The 20,682-nt window shown below is 41.6% G+C and overlaps 1 protein-coding gene across 2 annotated transcripts in view; it reads right to left on the reverse strand.

Annotated features, from left to right (window-relative positions):
- The window catches only part of LOC144462498 (B-cell receptor CD22-like), a 39,722-nt gene extending 19,098 nt beyond the window's left edge, over positions 1-20,624 (reverse strand). The window contains exons 1-9 of one of the 2 annotated variants that reach the window (XM_078166448.1): positions 20,440-20,624; positions 13,434-13,778; positions 13,088-13,300; positions 12,242-12,511; positions 11,743-12,003; positions 4,954-5,214; positions 3,519-3,600; positions 3,346-3,406; positions 146-375 (exon numbers count right to left, since the gene is read on the reverse strand). In XM_078166448.1, the coding sequence (XP_078022574.1) occupies positions 146-375; positions 3,346-3,406; positions 3,519-3,600; positions 4,954-5,214; positions 11,743-12,003; positions 12,242-12,511; positions 13,088-13,300; positions 13,434-13,778; positions 20,440-20,500 (1,784 nt within the window). In that variant the 5' untranslated portion in view covers positions 20,501-20,624. The remainder of the gene's footprint in view (positions 1-145; positions 376-3,345; positions 3,407-3,518; positions 3,601-4,953; positions 5,215-11,742; positions 12,004-12,241; positions 12,512-13,087; positions 13,301-13,433; positions 13,779-20,439) is intronic. The other variant, XM_078166449.1, reaches the window with a different exon arrangement.
- Between the last annotated feature and the right edge of the window lie 58 nt (positions 20,625-20,682).

Raw genomic sequence — 20,682 nt, forward strand, 5'->3', positions numbered from 1 at the left:
AAGAAAAGACTTTGAGAATTATTTTAAGAGCTCAGAAAACTCCCAATATTAATCAGAACAGGTTTAAAAAATAACAGAAGGATTCAGCTGCAATAAAATGATGGGAATTATGTTTATGTGGCAAAGAAAACTCTCATGGACTCACTCTGTGGCAGCACCGGCACTCTTAAAGTTAACAACAGAGTACTCCACATCATCCTCATCCTCTTCTTCCTCCCTGTGTCTGTTGGGTTGGTTTAGCCTGACGTTGGAGTAGAGAGGATCTTCTTGGTTTTTAGAGAAGCTCACGTTGGCATAGCAGAGGTCGTCCTGCTGCTCTGATGGTGTTGTCTGTCTTGGAGCTGGAGGAATGTCATACACTGCACCCATGTTTGCCTGTAGGGTAAACAGCACAAAGACAAGAGTTCTTGAGTCCTTAGCTACACAGGTAAATGTGTAAGTATGATTTGTATTGCCCTGTATAAACACAAAATGATCGCGTAGTAAAATATTACAGGGTTAAAGGTGAGTGGGTTGTGGGTCCTGGTTTCAACCTTTATTTCATGTTCCCTCTTGTGGATTCAGGCCTCAATTTCAAAGCCAAATGGTGAACCACAGGTTTGAGATCACTTCTGTTTTGTCATTGTAATTCCTACTAATCACTAGCAGAGGTGAATAAAGTTCAAGGATTACCTGATTCCCCTTTTCTTTACAAAACACAAACATGTATGTGTAGATGAAGAGGTACATTAAAGGGCCAAAGACACATCACCCAAAATATTGATAACATTATCTCCCCATATCAGCACTTAATAATTTAAGACTGAGCAAAGAGGCAAAATAGTATAACAAAGACATACAGCTATGGGTTCATCAAATGGAAATAAACAGTGTGAAAAAAGAGAGGGTGATGGGGGCAGAAATGGTTAAAGGATCCACTTATATTGTGTTCTTCAGACTGCATTTCAGTCATTACAAAGCACTCTGCTGAGTTTAAAATTGATTTTAATGTTTTGAGAACAAAGTTTATAGTCTTCTCAAAAGCTCATGCACAGTTGAGTGATGATTTTAGCATCATACACCTCATACAAGTACCTGGGTATATGAATAGGTAACGAAGCTTTCATTTAATGTACATATTGCTACTCCTGTTAGCAGGGCCAGAGTGGGATTCATTTTCAGCCCTGGAGTTTCATGGCTCAGACCGGCCCAGTTTAGATCACAACCTATTATAACCTGACATGTTAAGTCTACAATAGCGCACTGTTCTCTAAAGCCTTGTAATTCAGTGTATTTTTCTAAAATATTTCCAGTTCAGTGCAATAAGGGTTGCTTCACAATGTAGATTTATTTCAACAAGAGTGCACATCCCCAACATTATTCTTAACAACACATCATTTACAATATCAGAATCTACATTCTGTTCAAATAAGTGTTCACAGATATCCAAACCTTAAAAATGAAATAAAAGAATAAATAAAAATATTAAATATGAAAAAAAAATTAAAAGATTCTCTATTAACACTATCTCTCAGGGTTTTTCCTGGTTTTTTTCGAGACCAAGGTGGCAAAGGCCTGTGGCAGAGGGCATCTTGACAGCTGTACTTATAGATACGGTCCCCCTCTATAAAATACGAAAGGAGGCCCCCACATGCTTGAGCTTTACACTGCTGACTTGTATAATGAGAACAGACATGTCCTGTGATTTTCACCCTTCTATGATTATATTTACCCGTTACAGCAGGCACATCCTGACAGCTGAGAATATTACTGTCAGGTATTGTCCCCCCTCTATTAAATATGAAAGGAAGCTGAAAATCACAGGACATGTCTGTTCTGATGATACAAGTCAGCGGCCCTGAAATGTGTGTTTCTCTTCTATAATACCCATTCTACATCTCAGAGGCGACATCTTTCCACATACGGGCTTCCTTCACCTTTCAAACGGGGCAGAGCTTTGTGGGAAACAGTAGGAGAGATACATCCCGAAGGGGAACCGGGATCTGACACAACACCGGAGGAAACAGTAAAGATTGGCTTTTATTTTAGAAACTAGACCACTCTGAGAGCGCAGACCGCCGCCAAACAGCTCAGATTTCCTGCCATTTTATTATTTTATCCACTTCGCTTCAACCAATCACCACCAAAATTTTATCAGCTTTTCCTTGTCCCATTATCAACCTTTCCTGAAAATTTCATCAAACTCCGTTCAGAACTTTTCGAGTTATTTTGCAGACAAACAGACAAGCAGACAAACAGCGGTGAAAACATAACTTCCTTGGCGGAGGTAATAAGTCGTGTTTTACTTTCAGTGCTAAGTAAAAACTTGTGGAAGCTATACTTTTCTGTCTGTGATTAATTACGGAAGGGATGATGTATAATGAGCCGGTGAATACTGGGAAAATAACTCCCGACAGGGGAATAGAACCAGACAAATAGTCTGTGGGGTTGCGCGTCGGGGTTCTATTCCCTTGTCAGGAGTTATTTTCCCGGTATTCACCGGCTCATTATACATTATCCCGCTTATTACACGGCTAATTATCAGTTAAATAAATAATATTGTCTGCCTCCACGAAGTGCATTAAAACCGACCGGATTCGACAACTTTTGGTGAAAGTTTTGTACTCACCCAGGCTTAGTGGACTGAACCGAGGCATAAAACTCGCGTAAAATGTCATTAAGCATGACTGCCGAGTGTGTATACAAATCCGTGTTCTTTTGTTTTTGGCAGAGAAAGTCCGTATTCTTATTCTTCAGCGGCATCCCATTCCTCAAAATCCTTGTAGCTACTCTCCCAATAAGTTAAAAGAAATGTTAAAATCAGCCACTTCTGTTTGTTTTTTCCCTCGGAAGTTGTTTGACAGCTGCAGTGTTGCAGGACAGCGTCCCTTGCAACGCTGGGCTACATAGCAACTGTGTGTAATGACCATTGCTACTAGCAACGGTCATTACACAGTAATATCAGAGTAATATCAGACCGCTGAATGCCGCGACTGACCAATCAGAATACAGCATTTAATAGAGCCGTGTAATAAGGTGACATATTGTATATGCATGAAACCTCCACTTTATGTAGCCTTGATTCAGTGTACCATGTATCTCTATGTTTTATTACAAATGCAAAGTCACTTAACCATCACTGCATTCTTTATGATTTGGTGTGTTGGACATCATTGACCACTCACAGACAACAGCACTGGTATGTTTTTATCTATAAAGCATTATTTGTCAAACTTCTGGCCGACCTCTGCACCCTTCTGTGTGTCAGCTCTGGTAGTCACCAGCTACGCTCCTCCAGGTGGTTGCTTTTTAATGTACTCTGGCTTTTAACAGATGTGGGGAAATACCTGAACTCTTCTTCCTCACCTGTGCGTTGCCGCCTGGTCTCTGTCTGGGCTCGGGGGTTTGTTTTGAGGACCTCTTTCTTCTGGATAGGAAAAAAATGAACAAGCAAATAAATCATCAAATAAAATGACCAAATAACCGACTGGATTTAAGATGCATACTGAAAAGAGTCATAGAAAAATGTAGCTGCTTACTTGATGAATAGAAAGGCTAATACGAATATGATAGCCAGAAAAATAGCTGTGATGGATCCAGCTGCTACTGATTTCATTGATCCTGTGAAACAGAGATCAAACAGAACAATTAGTTATGGAATTACAGGTTGTTTTGGTCCATTAGCAACTGATAATTACACATTAAATCATAGATCCTCAGACAGAAGCATTCTAAGTAGTGACATGTGAACTGTAGGTTTGCTTTGGTGTCCCACAAGGTGAAAATTATCATACCAACTGCACAAAAATAAGGTGTTTAAAACAGCCCATGTGCCAAAAACAATATTGATGGTCCTTAATGCTTGGACAATTGTGTGTCCAACTTTGACCATTGTTGCACCTCTGGCTAAAGAATTATGTTGGACTTTTTAGTAACAGTATAAACTCTTTGTCTTGGACTCTGGAGCAGCTCTGTCAGCTGATCCCATTGTGGTGATTAGGCAGATCGCCTGACGAGGAATGCTGCCACCTCCAGAGGAATCTAAAATGCACCCATGGAGAGGTAAGGGAAATGGAGGTTGAGATGCTACAGGGAGGGACTTAGAGATTCTGGCAAAATGTCAGACAACTTAAAGGTCCAGTCTGTAGGATTTAGGGGGATATATTGGCAGGAATTTAATAGAATATTATAAGTATGTTTTCTTCAGTGTGCAATGACCTGAAAATAAGAATCTACATAGGGAGTAGGTATTTATTTATGGAGATTGCTATGTTGCACTGCCATGTTCCTACAGTTGCCCAGAATAGACAAACCAAACACTGGCTCCAGATAAGGTTTTCGTGTCAACCACTGTAGTGAGGAGCCCAACTGCAATATGCATCGTCGGGCTTACACTGATTTGTAACGTAAAACGGCTTTATACTTTGTTTCTAGTGGTTTAAATCACCTGGTCTGTTGTTCTGGGGCGGAGGAGACCTTCCCAGATAATTTGGCTCACGGTAAAAACCTCCTGAACATCTGGATCAGAAAAAGGTGAGCACACATTTGTCACACTTGTTATTGACTCAATTTTTGATGGTCATGGATAGAATCTGTAGGATTTTTGGAATACATCTCTGCTTTATGCAGATGACATTGTTTTTCATCAGTTTGTGACTTTCGGGGCGCACTGAGATGGCTGAGTGTGAAGCAGTTGAGTTGAATTTTAGCACGGCCAAGTCTGAAGCCGTTCTACTCTACAACAGTGGTCGGTCCCTTTGGGCTTGGAGCACTTTGCTGCCCCAGTTAAAGTAGTTCAGAAAAGGCAGACATGTTGACAGCTATTTGAACTCTCTGCTAGGTAGTTGAAGATTGCAGATCTAAACGAGGTGGTGTAACTAAAGAAGGCTTGTGCTGTGACTGGCGTGTTTAACTGGAAGGTTAAGATAAAGTGTAAGTGACTGGGCTGTGGGCAGACACATTAGTATGACTTACTTGATACAATAATCAATTGTAAAGTGGAGTTATGCCGTCCTCTCTTGTTCTCAGCTTCACAGTAATAATTCCCACTTTGTTCAGCTCTGATGTCAGTGATGGCAAAGATCGGCCCCAACGCTTTTGGTGAGTCTTCATCCTCCTTGTACCAGGTATATTTAGCTGCTGGCTTAGCATCACTGCTACAGGTCAGATTCACTGAACTGCCCTCCATCATCTCAGCAGAGGGTCTCACTGACACAGAGGGAAGCTTTGGAGCATCTGGAGGACAAAATGCCTCAAAAAGTCAATTCCTAATATGTGCACACATACTATTAAAAGCTGATTTTTTTAAAAAAAGACTGGTTTTAAGCTGAGGGAAACAAGGTCATTATTATGACTGCCACCTACTGGAGGGGTACCAAATAACACATACTGCCATAACGTATCTGAAGCCTTTTCAACTAATTCTTCACTGGAGATCACAAAGCTGTGTTGCAGGTTCCCAACATGGTTGCAGAGCATCTGTGTGTGGACAGGTGATTGCTGGCTGTCTCTCATAACAGGTTGCATGAGAACTACTTGACTTCCGACACGGAGGAGTGAGCTACGGTGTTGCGACGCCATTTTGGCCAGAGTCTGCTGCCAGATAACCCTGCCAGACTGAGACAAGGTCAGCTGATTGTTTTTAATCCTCCAGCTGCTTTTCCCGGACATTTTCAAGAACATTTTTATGTGTGCTTTATGTATTTTTTTTTCCATGACAATTTTTCATTGTCTTTTAGTAAACAGTATTTTAGTATTTTAACTTATTGTTTTTTTTAAGGTCTTATCTACACTACTTGTGGGTTTTTAGTAACTGTAACTATTTTTGTAATAGATTATTTTTTGATTTTAAAATCTACTTGGCATACTCTACCCCCTCTTACAAGTGCACCAACAGAAAGAATAGCCTCCGAAGGTTGTTGTGTGTTGTCATGTCATTAAACATTAGATTGTAGAAGCGTGCCAGTGATCAGCATATCTGCGACTGTGCGTTATCATGTTTAGTGTGTTTCCTTTAATATACCTGCAACATCTAAAATGTATCCAGTTATGCTTTTGCATCCTATGGCTGCTTGAAAGTTGAGGGAATGAGAAGTTGGCCTCTAGTCTGTTTTTTCCCCCATCCTGGTGATCAGCACATCTGGGTGGTGTTAGTATAATATATACTAACACCACCCAGATGTGCTGATGTGTTTCCGTTCACTTCCCCTACAACTGCAGAGCAACGCTGGCACAGAATGTTGTTGTTATGCATAACTCCCTCTGACCAGCACACTGGGAACAGGTAGGTGGGCCTGCAGCTGCAGTGTATTAAAGGGGAACTAATGTTTTTTTCAACCTGGGCCCTTTTTTCCGATCTACTTTTGTCTAAATGAGTGATAGGATGTTCAATATTTGACATTTGACCAGATCCAGTTGGTCAAAATTGGGTAAAAATTCAGACATGTTTGTTGTGGCAAGTCAAAACACTCACTCAGAGAGTGAAAGTCTGGCTCTGAAATCTCACGTTTCCCAAGATTTGAATTGCTGCACGAAGTTACCGCTGGAGTGACCTTACAAACGCGAGGAGTTACTCTGTTGGAGTAGTCTGCAGCTGACAGGGACAGCTAACACTAGCAGCAAAGCTAACATCAGGACGTCATCTGTTAAAAGCCTCCCGTTGTCGGATACAATGTGAAACTACTCCAGTTAGCTCAATCATGTTATAACTAAGATATCCGCTGGAAAAAATATTTTCTTCACGGATGAGCACACGTTTGATAAAACAGAGTTAAATCTCTCGGCATCCATTTTCAAGCTCTCTGTGTGTTTGTTTCCTTGCGGACGAGAAAAGGAGGAGTGCACATTTCCAAGAAGGCGTGTCCTTTTCAAAAATGCAAGAGGCGTTTTTTTTTTTTGGGGCCCGTTTTCGCCGGTGTGTTAAACACACTTTAGAAAGGAGTGTCCCCAGACTATCAGAAGGCGGAGATCTCTGATTGTCTGGTGGCGAGACTAGGGGGAACAAACCTGCTCGCATCCAGCAGTCAATTCTGCAACTTCCAAAATGTAGGGGTGGACTCGCCCTGCCAAACTTCATTCAGTACTACTGGGCAGCCAACATCCAAAAACTCCCATACTGGATGGGTGGCAATCCTGACAATTTACCTGCTTGGGTTTACTTGGAGAAGGCGGCCTCCCAAATCTCTTTACATTCCATATTATGCTCCCAGCTACCCCTCCCCTCCACATCCATTACAAATAATCCGGTTGTGTCTAATTCTCTTAAAATATGGGGTCAATTAAGAAAACATTTTGGCTTGCACAGACCCTCCAGTCTTGCCCCACTACTTAACAATCATGGCTTTCAACCCTCAAGTACAGATTCAGCATCTCCAACTTGGTTTAACAACGGCATAGTAACGGTTAATGACTTATATACAGATGGCATTTTCTCATCTTTTGCAGAGCTCTCAGCTAGATACCATCTACCCAACTCTCACCTTTTTCGTTTTTTTCAAATTAGAGATTTCATTAAAAAACAGTTTCCTCATTTCCCCAATGGCCCTCCTGAAACCCTGATCGATGTCCTCCTGAATATGGATCCAGTCAGAGGAAAGGCATCTCAATTATTAGTGGCTCCATGAACTCAGTCAGTCTGGACCTCGTTAACCGTGTTAAAAATGCCTGGGAAAGTGACCTGGGGACAGACTTACTTGATGAACACTGGAAGTGCATTCTAGACTTGGTCCATTCCTCCTCCATATGTGCCCGCCATGGGCTAATCCAATGCAAAATTCTACATAGAATCCACTATACTAATGCTAGATTGTCCAAAATATTTCCTGATGTCCATGATTCCTGTAACCGGTGCAAACAATCACCTGCTAATCACATTCACATGTTCTGGTCTTGTCCCAAATTGATAAATTATTGGTCAAACATATTTGAAACAATAAGCTTGGCTTATGGTGTGGTCATTACTCCCAATGCTCTTTCGGCTATCTTTGGTGTTCCCCCCAACGCTGGCTTCCCTGCTGACGCACAACAAGCTCTGGCCTTCACAACTTTGTTGACCAGGCGCTTAATTTTGCTTAGGTGGAAGCACATTTCTCCCCTGGGACACAATCAATGGATTAAAGAAGTTATGTATAACACTAGAGACTACACTTGAGAAACTTAGATTTTCCCTCTTACACATTATACCAGACCCAGAAGAGGATTAATCAACTACCCAAATCATCGTCCTTTTTGACTCTTTCTCCCTTGTTTTATTTTATTTTATTTTATTCTATTTATTTATTTATTTTATGTTATTTCATTTTATTTATTTATTTTTGGTGTGTTTGTTTACTCACTTGTCTCTTCGTGCCTCATGACCTGAGATGGGTGAAGGTAGGGGTAATTTAAAAATTGCCTGTTTCACTTAACACTGTCTGTACACTAATGACTGTTGAAAAGCTTTGAAATTCAATAAAAAGAGTTCAAAAAAAAAAAAAAGAAATCCTACGTCATAAGACAGGCTGTTGCCACCGGTACAAAACTAGCTAGCAGGCTACAGCATAGGTGCCAATTCCATGGGTGCTTCAGGGCTGAGCACCCACTATGCCAGCATACCGCCGTGGCCAACTGAAAGAAATGTCAGATTAATTGCCAATGAGTAGGCTTTTCAGCTTTTACTGTTGCGTTACACCACGGGACCAAAGCACCTTTGGGAGGAAAAAAAATGTGCAGCAACTCATTAAAAGTTAAAGGGCACATGGCTGCAAGAAGCAACACTTTCCTCTTGAAGAAGTAAAGTCTATGGTGAGGGAAAAACATGTAGCTGTGTGAGTGTTGATGGTTAATCGGTGCTGTGTGCTTGTATGGTTCCTGTGCATGTGTAACAGCTTGAGGTAGCCTGTTATAACTTATGTGGTTTGTTAACAGGCAGCTTGTTGTAGCCTGCACTGTTCTGTTGCATTCCTTGTGAGTGTAGCAGCGGGTTTCTGTGTTGATTTGTGCACTTGGCCTATGATTTGTCCTCATGTGAGCCTTCTTATGAAACAGTTATGGTGGCATTAAGTTATTAAAATCCAGGAAGAGTAAGGTTATTTAAGTGTGGGAGTGGCCTATTTGAATCCCTTTTGTTGGAGACCATGCTGCAAAGTGAGTGTGTTTGCTGATCCTGTGAGTTTATTTATCTTCTTTAACTTTAGCTTATATTGTAGTTATGCTATGGAGCGTGTGAAACAGAGTATGGTGAATGTGCCAGGAAAGGTAGTATTGGCACGGTCACAACCTGGAGCTCGCATAAACAGAGCCTGGGTTTGTTGAAGGTGGCAAAGCACAAACTTCTTGTGTTTATTTGAACTTACTTTTCAGTGCATTTCATGGTGTGTATCATCATATTTTGTTTGTGTCAGACCAGCAGAGGTGTTATTTCAGTGTATGGACACCATCGCTAAAACATCAGGACCATGGACAGAGCTGTTTGTTGTGTGTACAGAGCCACGCTCATGTAAACTATTGACTTTTCCAGTCCTGTTGTGTTTTTCCTGCTGATGTATATGAGCCAGTTAGCTTGTCCTGAGAGAAAATTCAGTTGCTGCCTCTTCACTTGTTTCATTTTTGTACAACTTGCTCCCAAAATAAAACTGCTGCGAGTGCTGGCTGGCTGGATCACAGGTATATTTTGCTATATAGAGTTGTTATTGTTAGCTTGCAGTCTTGTAATTAAAGGGAAATTTCGGTTTATTTCAACCTGTCTCCTATCATCCTAAATTTGTTTCAAGTGACTAGTGACATAGAAATAATAGTTAGCATGTTAGCCGTTAGCCTAGATACAGCCGGGGCGCATAGTAGCGTCAGACCTGTTAAAACGTAAGTGAACGGGCATACTTCAAGTGCAAAGTTAGTCCACTAAACAAGCTTTTTTTCCACAAAGACCGCCTCATATCGTTAGGATAAATTTCAGAGAACATATAGAAAACGACATGTAAACGTGTTGTCTTACCTTACCGGTGTGGTGCCATGTTTGTTTACCATTTAGCTCTGCTTTCCAAAGCGCGGCCGAAATATATCTCGCAAGCTCTAGATAAAGCCCAGCTGGATACTACTCCAGGTGGCGGTGTTTCGTCCTCGGTCACATCCAGACCTTGAAAATAAGGCTGCAACCAGTCCCATTCCTTGCAATAGAGGCATTCCTCTTCTGTGGGGAAGCTCTTCGTCAGTGTATTCTGGCTCAAATAAATAAGGGCGGCCATCAAACTCTGCAAAGTCAAATTCCTCCTCCACAAAGTCGAAGTCTGGCAAAAAGTCAGCCATTATTCTATAAATCTTTCATAAAATAAATGAATGAACTTTTCAGGCTACTGTCCAGTTCTGCCATCCAGCTGTTGCTGCTTGTTCAGGCACGCTATGAGATCGCTGCTTGTTCTCGCGATATTTCGGCCGCGCTTTGGAAAGCAGGGCTAGATGGTAAACAGAAGAGCTTTGTGAAATTGAAGAACGGAGGAGGAGGAGAGAGAGAGGCGCAACAGGTAGAGGACGAGAGAGGAGGAATGGCTGCTGCAAGGCTGCGTAGCTCTGGAGATTGGTGGTGTATCTGTGAATGCTGTGCCCCAGTGCCCACAGAAGAGGAGTGCCTCTGTTGCAAGGAATGGGACCACTTGCAGCCTTATTATCAAGGTCTGGATGTGACCGAGGACGAGACACCTCCACCTGGAGTAGTATCCAGCTGGGCTTTATCTAGAGCTCGCGAGGTACATTTCGGCTGCGCTTTGGAAAGCAGAGCTAAATGGTAAACAAACATGGCAGCACACCGGTAAGGTAAGACAACACGTTTACATGTCATTTTCTATATGTTCTCTGACATTTATCCTAACGATATGAGGCGGTCTTTGTGGAAAAAAAGCTTGTTTAGTGGACTAACTTTGCACTTGAAGGTTGCCCGTTCACTTACATTTTAACAGGTCTGACGCTACTATGCGCCCCGGCTGTATCTAGGCTAACGGCTAACATGCTAACTATTATTTCTATGTCACTAGTCACTTGAAACAAATTTAGGATGATAGGAGACAGGTTGAAATAAACCGAAATTTCCCTTTAAGTTAGTTTAATTATGTTAGCGCAGTTATCTAAAACTGATATTCAAGGAAAGTTAAAAGAGGACACAATACATAACATCCTCAAAAAACAACAACAACAACACCAGACTAGAAATACAAGACAGGGGGGTGTTCTGTCTTGAGCGCCTACTGGCAGAAATATAAATTGGCGCCTATGGGCTACAGTGACCAATAATAGACCTGTACATGAAACTTGGCCACACGTTTCCTCGTCATGGCCCTTTTCAGTGAAGAAACTTACTGCTCTCCTACATGGATCACAAAAATGTGACTCAAAATCTTTTCACATTGTGGACGAAACATTATTTCTCCAGTTTGTGAAGCAATGTGCCGCTAGGACCCCAAATTTTGACAAACCCAAGTGCATTGTAATCAGATCTCAGAATGTCAAGCCTGGCCAGTTAGGTGATTGACTTGCTGTGGTTTTCTACACTTTGTGTTTTCATTTTCTAACAAATGTTTTAAACTGACGATTCAAAAATGTTTTAACTTTGAGCACAAACTGACAAACGAATGGAGCCTGTCTGGAAGTAGAGACAGCTCCTGGTAAGCCCCCTACCCTTGATGAAGTTGCACTCAAATTTGTCTCAGTGGTTTTGCTGACCCACATTATCTGCAGATTTGCCAAACAAAATAATACAGTTACATCTGTTTTAATTTTCTAAGGTTCAATACTTACACTGGACATCTAGAAATAGAGATGAAGAGTTGATCTGTCCATGTTGATTCTGAGACTTGCAGAAGTACGTCCCTCTGTCCTCAGAACTGATGGAGGTGAAATGATAGATGTCTTTTTCTCCATGATGCAGTGTTTGGTTCTTCTTGTACCAGGTGTAAGTAGCTGCTGGGTTAGCATCACTGCTACAGGTCAGAGTCACTGAACTGCCCTCCACTATCTCAGCAGAGGGACTCACTGACACAGAGGGAAGCTTTGGAGCATCTGGAGGAGATGTGTCAAGAGATAACTTAAACTAATTGTGTTACTACATTGGGTACTGGAAAAATAAACTGTGGGTAGCTGTGTGTAGCAGCATTTTCAGCTTTAAAGGTGGTCTAACCATATGATGTGTGACCGTTTCAGTCTCAAAACTGCATAAAACCCAACAGTAAAATCTTCCCCTGCAAAGACTGGACAGAGTCAAGCAGTTTTTTATTTATTAATAAGCTGTTTTACTCACATTTCACATTTATAGAGATGTAATTAGACGTCCTCCACCCCAGCTCGTTCTCAGCTGTACAGTCATACTCTCCAGAGTCAGAGGACTGGATGGAGCTGAAGACGAGCTGTGATTCTTGTCTCTGAGGATGATGGTATAAATTTCCATTGTTCTTGTACCAGGTGTAAGTAGCTGCTGGGTTAGCATCACTGCTACAGGTCAGAGTCACTGAACTGCCCTCCACTATCTCAGCAGAGGGACTCACTGACACAGAGGGAAGCTTTGGAGCATCTGGAGGAGAAATGAATGTTAGAGATGTATAGATGAATTTTAAAGATTAGAATATGTTATCATAGATGATTTAATAATTATTTCTCTTTGTTTCTTTTCAGAATATTCTCATTATTTGTTACTACAGCTGTCCAGAGTTCTGATCCCGGAGCTGTCACAGCTTAGACCCAATAACAAGCCTTTAATAAAATGTAATTTTCAACAACTCTACAGATTGTCCTCTGTATATGACCACCACTAACATAAAGACCGTATCTGTAGAGTCTGTTATGAATACATTTTCAGAAATTGGTTGCTTTATTGTATTGTTTTACCATGAAAAATTAAGATATTGACCAACAGCATCCACCGTGTCTCAGTCAAAAACTATTCGGTTAACTTCAGTTGAGAGCTACTGGCCATGACATCATCATCGTCATTAAATGTAGCAACAACATATTTCATACCTCTAATATTCCTGAATCGCAAAAAAAAACAAAAGAATTTAAATATGTTATATTGCACACACAGTATATCTGAAAATTGTTTTGTTGTTGTTGGTTGTTGTTGTTTTTGTCCTGTCCTGAGTAAACGTACACACTGGAGGAGAGCGCCACCTCTCATGTTGTTTTATAGCACAGGAATAGCTGTCTGCAGGATCAATGTCACTTGAATATGAGTAAGAAGTTTCTTTCCAAATTTTCCTCTCATTCCTAAACCAGACATAGGAATGACGAGCAGGTAGAACACATCGGCTGTGACACTTCAGCTTTGGCCAGGTAGACCTCACCTGCACCTGGAGGTCTGGTTCTGTGAGGATGAAACAGGAATGTTATTTTAGATAAAACTGTCAACACACACAAATGCAAATAACACACAACACATTCACATTATTGTTTCAAGATGAACATGGAAGTAATGAACATATGAATGAAAATGTTACCTGTGACAGACAAAGTGACTCCAGTTAAACCAGTGTAACCAGGGAGTTGGTTTGTTGTGAACCTGAACTTGTACACAGCTGAGTCGCTCTCTCTCAGGTCTCTGATTGTCAGAGTGCAGTTGTTTATATAGTAACTGTACTGTACACGGTTTGAGATCTTTCTCAGATCCACAGGCACATTACCATTCATTTTAGTAAACCAAATTCTATCTTTTAGTCTGTTATATTGTGCTCCTGTTGTTGGTGGATATGTGTAGCTGCAGCCTATGTTCACTGTTGATCCTTTTACAGCACAGATCTCAGTAGAGGTGTAAGTCACTGCCCAGCCATTCTGACCCTGTATCACTGTAACACAGAGCACATCAGGAACCACAATCAGACTCAGAACATCAGGAGACAGACTTTCATTTGTATTGAAGGAGCTTCAGTGTGTGAAACTTTATTTCTAAAAACTACTTATGCTTTCATGCCATCACACCTTCAGTCTGTGAGTATACGTTTACATGGACATGAACAACCCACTTATGAGGCTTATCTCAGTTATGATCATGCTCAGGACTTGGTGTTTACATGAGTGCCGAGATGCTGGGTTATTAATTTTTCCTGTGCAGATGAAAAATACCAGTAACCCGGTTACCAGTTACTGTAAAATAAATATATCCCAGGCTTTTATTTGCTTCAGTCACTGACCTCAGTGTATATTTGGGACAGGAGTCTATATGGGATACCTTTAATTCCTTTCACACAAAACTCTTGTTCAGATGGGAAATGCTATCAAATGGCTTATTCAAAGCAGTATGAATATTACTTGTTTAAAAAAGAATTTATCAAATAACATCAGCCACGAATCATTTCTTTATTTATTTATTCAGCAGTGCATGAGGCTGGCACCTCTATGCCAACTGAATACACTGAGACAGACAGACAGACAGACAGACAGACTGTTTTACAGCACCAAAGGATTACAGCATCCAACATATCAACACATCACCTCTCCTCCTCTTCAAACTTAACAGCTAATTTCATTTCTGCTCTAACACAAACAGCTGTCTGCTCTGTGGACATCCATGTCTCTCTTTCTCTCTCTCTCTCTCTCTCTCTCTCTCTCTCTCTCTCTCTCTCTCAAACATACACACATATACTACTTAGTTACACACCTAACAATTTTCGGAAAAGCTTATAAAACTGTCCTCCACACTGAAGCCAGACTGTCACTGCCACTACGTATAGGACAGGGGAGCAGTTGATCAAGATACGCAGCCTCTTCCATTGCTCCCGAAATGAAACGCTGTCGCTGCCGTCATTATTTGTATTTCTGTTACGTCATTTGGCTGAAGCTGTGGCAAGACAGTCAATAACTCAATATCTCAATAACCGAGATAAGGTGAATACATGCCACAGTATCCTAGTTTATTTTGAAGTACTCCAGGTAGCATATTAGGATTTCATATAAACATTTCCACGCTAAAACACATGAACGGGATACTCCAAAAACCTGATCACAAACAGGTTACTCATGTCCATGTAAACGCACCTATTGTAAGACAAAGATAGTCTAACAGTAGGCCACCAACTTGTTTTTGTGCCAGGGCATATGGGCTAACTTTGCAAAACTCAGACAGTTTACTGCAATTTTATCTTAACCCAAACTGAACTTGTAACATATTCTGTGTCATGTTTTCCTTACATGTTACATCTGTGTCAGGGACTTTTTTAATGGGTGTATACTGTACTGCTTTAATGTTGGATCTGGTTTATGCCAAAGTGAACAGAGCTATGAAGAAATCTACATTCAGTTCTACATGAAAAATCATAATGCAAAGCATTGGTCAAAGATGAAAACATGATCTCTGCAGTAAATATCTAACTTCACCGAAGCAAGACATCATACAGATGGTGCAGTAAAGGAACAGCAATGTACTGAACCTGTAAACTTTAACAGTGTATTAACCTAACAGGAAAATAAACATTTAAGATTAGATATTAGAAGGGTGTGGTAAATAAAAAAGAATCAGCAGAGTGTGAATGGAAACTGTAGAGAAATGCAGAACACTGAGGTGTGGGCAAATAGTGTGACATGTAGATAACAACTTGTTCCACGAAGAGATATAGCCACAACTACTGATGTTAATGAAAAAAAAGCCCCTGAAATTAACCTTGTCTGAAGCAGGGGTCTGCTTCAAAGGTGAAAATTAAAGCTGTACATGGCTGTATCAGGTATTTTTGGCTAGTAATTGCTTCCAAACATTAACACAAACAAACACAATTCAAATTAATCTTAATAAAAATATAATTAACTAAATACTTTATTTTAAATTTGCTGCTCTGAAACACAAGCCCCTTTTACACTGCCAGATGTTCAGCGAATGTTGGGCCGTTTTGCCGGCAAGCTGCGAGCGTTTATACACACAGAGCCGGATTGACGAGTTGATCCGAGGTGCCCAGTTTTCCGCCTTGTAGGGTAGACATATTGGCAGAACCTTTTTGGTTTTAAAAGAGCGGGACGGCCCTCCGCCACAGGATGGGCTGTTGATGACTTGTGAGAGGAGCTGTTGACGCCACACGTGCGACCCACTGGCGGTGGATAAACAGGAAACAGCTGATAGCAAGAATTAGCGAGCAGCTAGGGAAACACAAACCTGACAGACACTGTAAAGATGAGCAACTGGGGAGACAAGGAATTGCACGCCCTCCTTGTCCTCGCAAACAAAGAGGCCATTAACCATCAGATGACGAGGACGGTAAAGAACGGGCCGACTTACGAGAGAAACGCCCAAGGACTGACCAGCCGCGGCTTCCCTCCCACGTCACTGTTTACGTCACACACTGAGCTACACGTTTTGTTACTTGCTCACGCCCCCCATTGCCCCGAAAAAGGCACATTCTGTATAAACAAAAGTAGGTAGGCGGCATTTTGCTGCACTCCCCGATTTTGTTTTTATACTGCCAATGCTGAAAGAAGACTGATTGGGCTTTCCTTTGCACAATTCCTGTTTAAAAAGGGCTAAAGGAATCTGAATTTGCAGCATCTGGTGGTGACTCTATGACATACTATTTACTGTAAAACTAATCTCATTGATAGCTTTTCATGCAAAAACAAATAAACCAATAGGCGAATTCTCCTTTCAGGGTTCAATTCTAGGCAGCAGTACACCCAGCCTGAAAAGTTTATGCATGTGGGATCACTAAGGGTTAAAGTCCTTGTTGTTTAAGTTTAATTCCTTTATTAATCCCCCTGAGGAGAAATTCAATGTTTTCACTCTTGCTTGTCAATTACACACAGGTCCAAAAGACACACACATGCACACATGAACAGGACCTATACATGCACAAATTGGGGAGATCTCAGAGTGAGGGGGCTGCCCTTGGTGAGGCGCCCCGAGCGGTTGGGGGTTCGGTGCCTTGCTCAAGGGCACCTCGGCAGTGCCCAAGAGGTGAACTGGCACCTCTCCAGCCACCAGTCCATGCTCCATATTTTGGTCTGGACGGGTCTCGAACAGGCGACCCTCCGGTTCCCAACCCAAGTCCCTATGGACTGAGCTACTGCCGCCCCAGAGTCTAATGTTGTTGAGGAAACCTGCATGGAAAAGGAGCTTGGCGAACTGCTTTAACATGTTGCATGTTACACTAACATGCCTTCTCACTGAAGAAACCATCTGGCTTCAAATCTACAGTAGACACACTTAAAGCAGTACTGATTGTTTTTTGGCCACTCAGGGGCAGTGCAACAAGCTGTAAACACAACATGGACATTTTGTCTCCTTATAGATTTGATCTGGAGAGTGTGTTAGCAAACAGTTACACATCCAGCACACACAGAGCAACATTAGCATTCATTTAGAGTCGTGTTTCTGGACATCTGATGAATGTTTGTACAATATTTCCTCTTGTTTTAGCAGCTAGATGCTTCAGCATGTTCACCAGCTTTGTGTTGGTGCTGGGCACATAGTGCACAGTCGGTTCTAAGAAATTTTTCACTGAGAAAAGCTGAATGGAGCATCGCAGAGCCACAGTGTCTCCGGTTCCACTCCAGCCGCGGGACTTTTGTTGCATGTCATAATGCTTTCAATTTCTCATAAGCCGCTTGTACACAGAGACTGTGCGACAGAGCCTCTATGAAGCCCCTTCACTAAGCTGCCTCTGCTATTTATACAGACCCAAAAAACAGCGGCATCATGCCACCCCAGCATGTGATTTGAGACAGCATGCCAGCGTTCTGGAAACAAAAAACAATAACAATTGCATAACATGGCAATAACAATCATTAACCATGCCTGTTATACGGCAGGTTGTCTTGTCTTTTGCTCAGAGGGGAAGGAGCTCCAGGACTTCATTTTTTCCCAATTTGTGGACAATTTCGGCTGCTGTATTTTTCTTTGAGTTAGCTGCTAACTGCTGTTAACTGCTTGTTACATCTCCCAGGGTTGGGTCGCACACATAACACGTTGTCGAAACATCACAGCCGTCCAGCCTGTGGTCCGGTCCTCCCCTTGTCCCTTTTACACAGACTTCAAGTTGCAACTGTTGCTATCCATCCTCCACATTTTCTGCTAGGTAGCCGACATGGCCTCAGCAAAGAAGCATAACGTCGACAGCGAGGGCCGCTGCTTTGAAGAGTGGTGGACAGCTGACCACATTTTCTCTCAAAGATGAACAGTTTTGTTCTCTCGTGTGTGTGTGAGTATCTTTTTCATAACCTATGTGATGCGAGTGGCAGTTGACCCCCAGGTATTTCCACATTATCTAATCTAGCCCTGTTCAAAAAGTTTAGACACCCCTTTTGTACAGGTTTATGAAGGCTACTGAGTTCGTTTCATTTTGCTAAAAGAAAACAAAGTCAAGGGGCATCGGTGGCTTAGTGGCAGAGCAGGGGCCTGTATCATGAAGCAGGATTAATGTCTTAGCGAGTTAACTTCAGGGTTAACCCTGGGTTTTTTTCCGTCTCACGAAGCCGGTTCAGTTCTTATCAGGGTAGATCACCATGGTAACTTACTCTGAACGGCTATCCTGCTCCGGAGCAGGGTAAGTTCAGGGTTGAATCTGATCCTATAAAAAGCACCACCCACTGGCCAATCAGCTGTTCGGAAAAAAATGACTCCGCTGACAGAAATGCAGCCCAGTCATGATGGGAAGTTTAATTAATTTGATTGATTTTGATTTGAAAGTTTATTTTGAAAAAAGAAAAAAAAGAAAAGAAAAGAAAGCAACAACAACAAACAATGAAAAGATTGTTCAAAAAGGAGTGAAAGAAGTCGAACTTTCATCCCACCCCTTCATAAGAAAGAAACTGATCATTTGCGGACACTTAATAGCACCATTAATTAGTGCCAACATTTTGTTTTGTTGGAGGAAATGATCCCTGTTAAAGATAATGGGCCTAATTGACAGCTTTGCTGCTGGAAATGTGGAAAGTAGCCTATCATGTCTACACTTTATGATGTTTGAGGAATTTTCCTTTTTGTTTTTTAAAGAGGGAGACTAGGTATATTTTTGCGCAGCTGTTAATTTCTAACACAGCTCAATATCAGGATGATTTTATTCAGACTATCAGTTTGGTGTTGATATGATTTAATTGTGGCGTCAGCTTTAAGCTTTATTGTAGCATATATAACATTATGACAGAGAAGACCAATTTATCAGATGCAATGATGTTAGACGATAATTGTAATACACGCAATTCATCTGCGCAGCATTGATTTCATGGGATTCAAGGGTGTGATCAGTGTCAGACGTACAGGTACAGGTACTGTAGCTACTTAAACCAGTGATGAGTAATTTAACCTACACATCATTTTATTTGCTACCTTGTTTTGTCTTGATTTTTCCCTCTCTCCTCCTCTATTTCTTCTTTCCTGACCTGTTTTTTTTTCTTCTCTATTATGTGATTTCATTGATGTTTTGACAGGGGAATTTCTTTGATTAGCTTTTAGTGGCTTCTAACCTCTCTGGTACTTTTCTTTTTTTAATCTTGTAAATGTTATACTGTCTGTTTTTAACATTATGTGCAAATAAACTAATCTAAACTAAAATTAACATTATTCATCCCGTTATGCGTTGCCACACATGTTTCCTCCTCCTGCAGCTGCCATGGTGTTGGCCTTTTCTGTAATGTTGCTTTCCTCCTCCTCATATTTTAGTAGAATTAATCTCTGATCCTCACATGAGAAATACATTTTTTCCCCCATATATGGCGCTCTGTGAGGACGCTCTGTGAGGACGCGCTTCTCTCATGATTGTGATTGGTCCGCTGCGTGCGCGTTCACGGCTCTTGATAAAGCAACCCTGGGTTGAGTTACCGAGTAGATATCCAGCGTCGTGATACCGATTATCCTGATTGCCATTGTTAGGGTTAGTCGACCCAGGATAGGTCTGGGTAACCCAGGAAAGGTTGATCTCGCTTCGTGATACAGGCCCCAGGCGCCCCATGTACAAGGCTGTTGCCACAGCGGCCCGGGTTCAAATCCAGCCTGTGTCTCCTTGTTGCATGTCATCCCCCCTCTCTCTCCCCCCTTTATGCTTACCTGTCCTGTCCATTAAAGGCAAAATGGCCAAAAAATATCTTTAAAAGAAAACAAAGTCAATAACAGTAGCTTGAGGTTTAAGAAAATTAACTCGGTTCAATCAAAATATGCTCAAGGGTTAAAATGAAGGCCTTTTTGTCAACCACCCCTGGATACCTGTCCTTAACATCCCAAGGAGGGCAGACACACTTTTGCCTCCTGTGCTAACTACAGCTAACAATAGCACTAACTGATAGGCCAGAAAATTTGCTTTCCAATCACACGTTTTTTGTATGTGGCATTGGCTCGCTAAAACCAGTATGACGACGACAACAACAACAACAACATCACTCTACAACTGAGGGGCCCAAACAGAGAAGGCTACTACCAGAATGACCTACCAGAAGATCACAGGTTTCATTCAGGCTCATATGGAGGTCAGCACCTTCCTGTGTATATCTGAAGTGTACTAACTGTCTCACAATATGAATGTAGATGTACAGTACCTTGTACAGAGAGAAGGAAGACGACAAATCCACTTGCTGCTGCTGCTGCAGTTGAACTCATAGCTGCTCCTCACGTCTCTACTGAATCACATCAGATCACGTACATGACAAATACTGCGTTTCAGGAAATAACAATAAACATTTATGTATTCTAAAATGAGGATGTGGTCTGTGAAGACAGTGTGTCTTCTGTGGGTGGTGTAGATACATTAAATAGATATCAAGCCGAAAGTCTGGCTTGCT

The sequence above is a fragment of the Epinephelus lanceolatus genome, chromosome 3 (genome assembly GCF_041903045.1).
Source record: "Epinephelus lanceolatus isolate andai-2023 chromosome 3, ASM4190304v1, whole genome shotgun sequence".
Lineage (NCBI taxonomy): Eukaryota > Metazoa > Chordata > Actinopteri > Perciformes > Serranidae > Epinephelus > Epinephelus lanceolatus.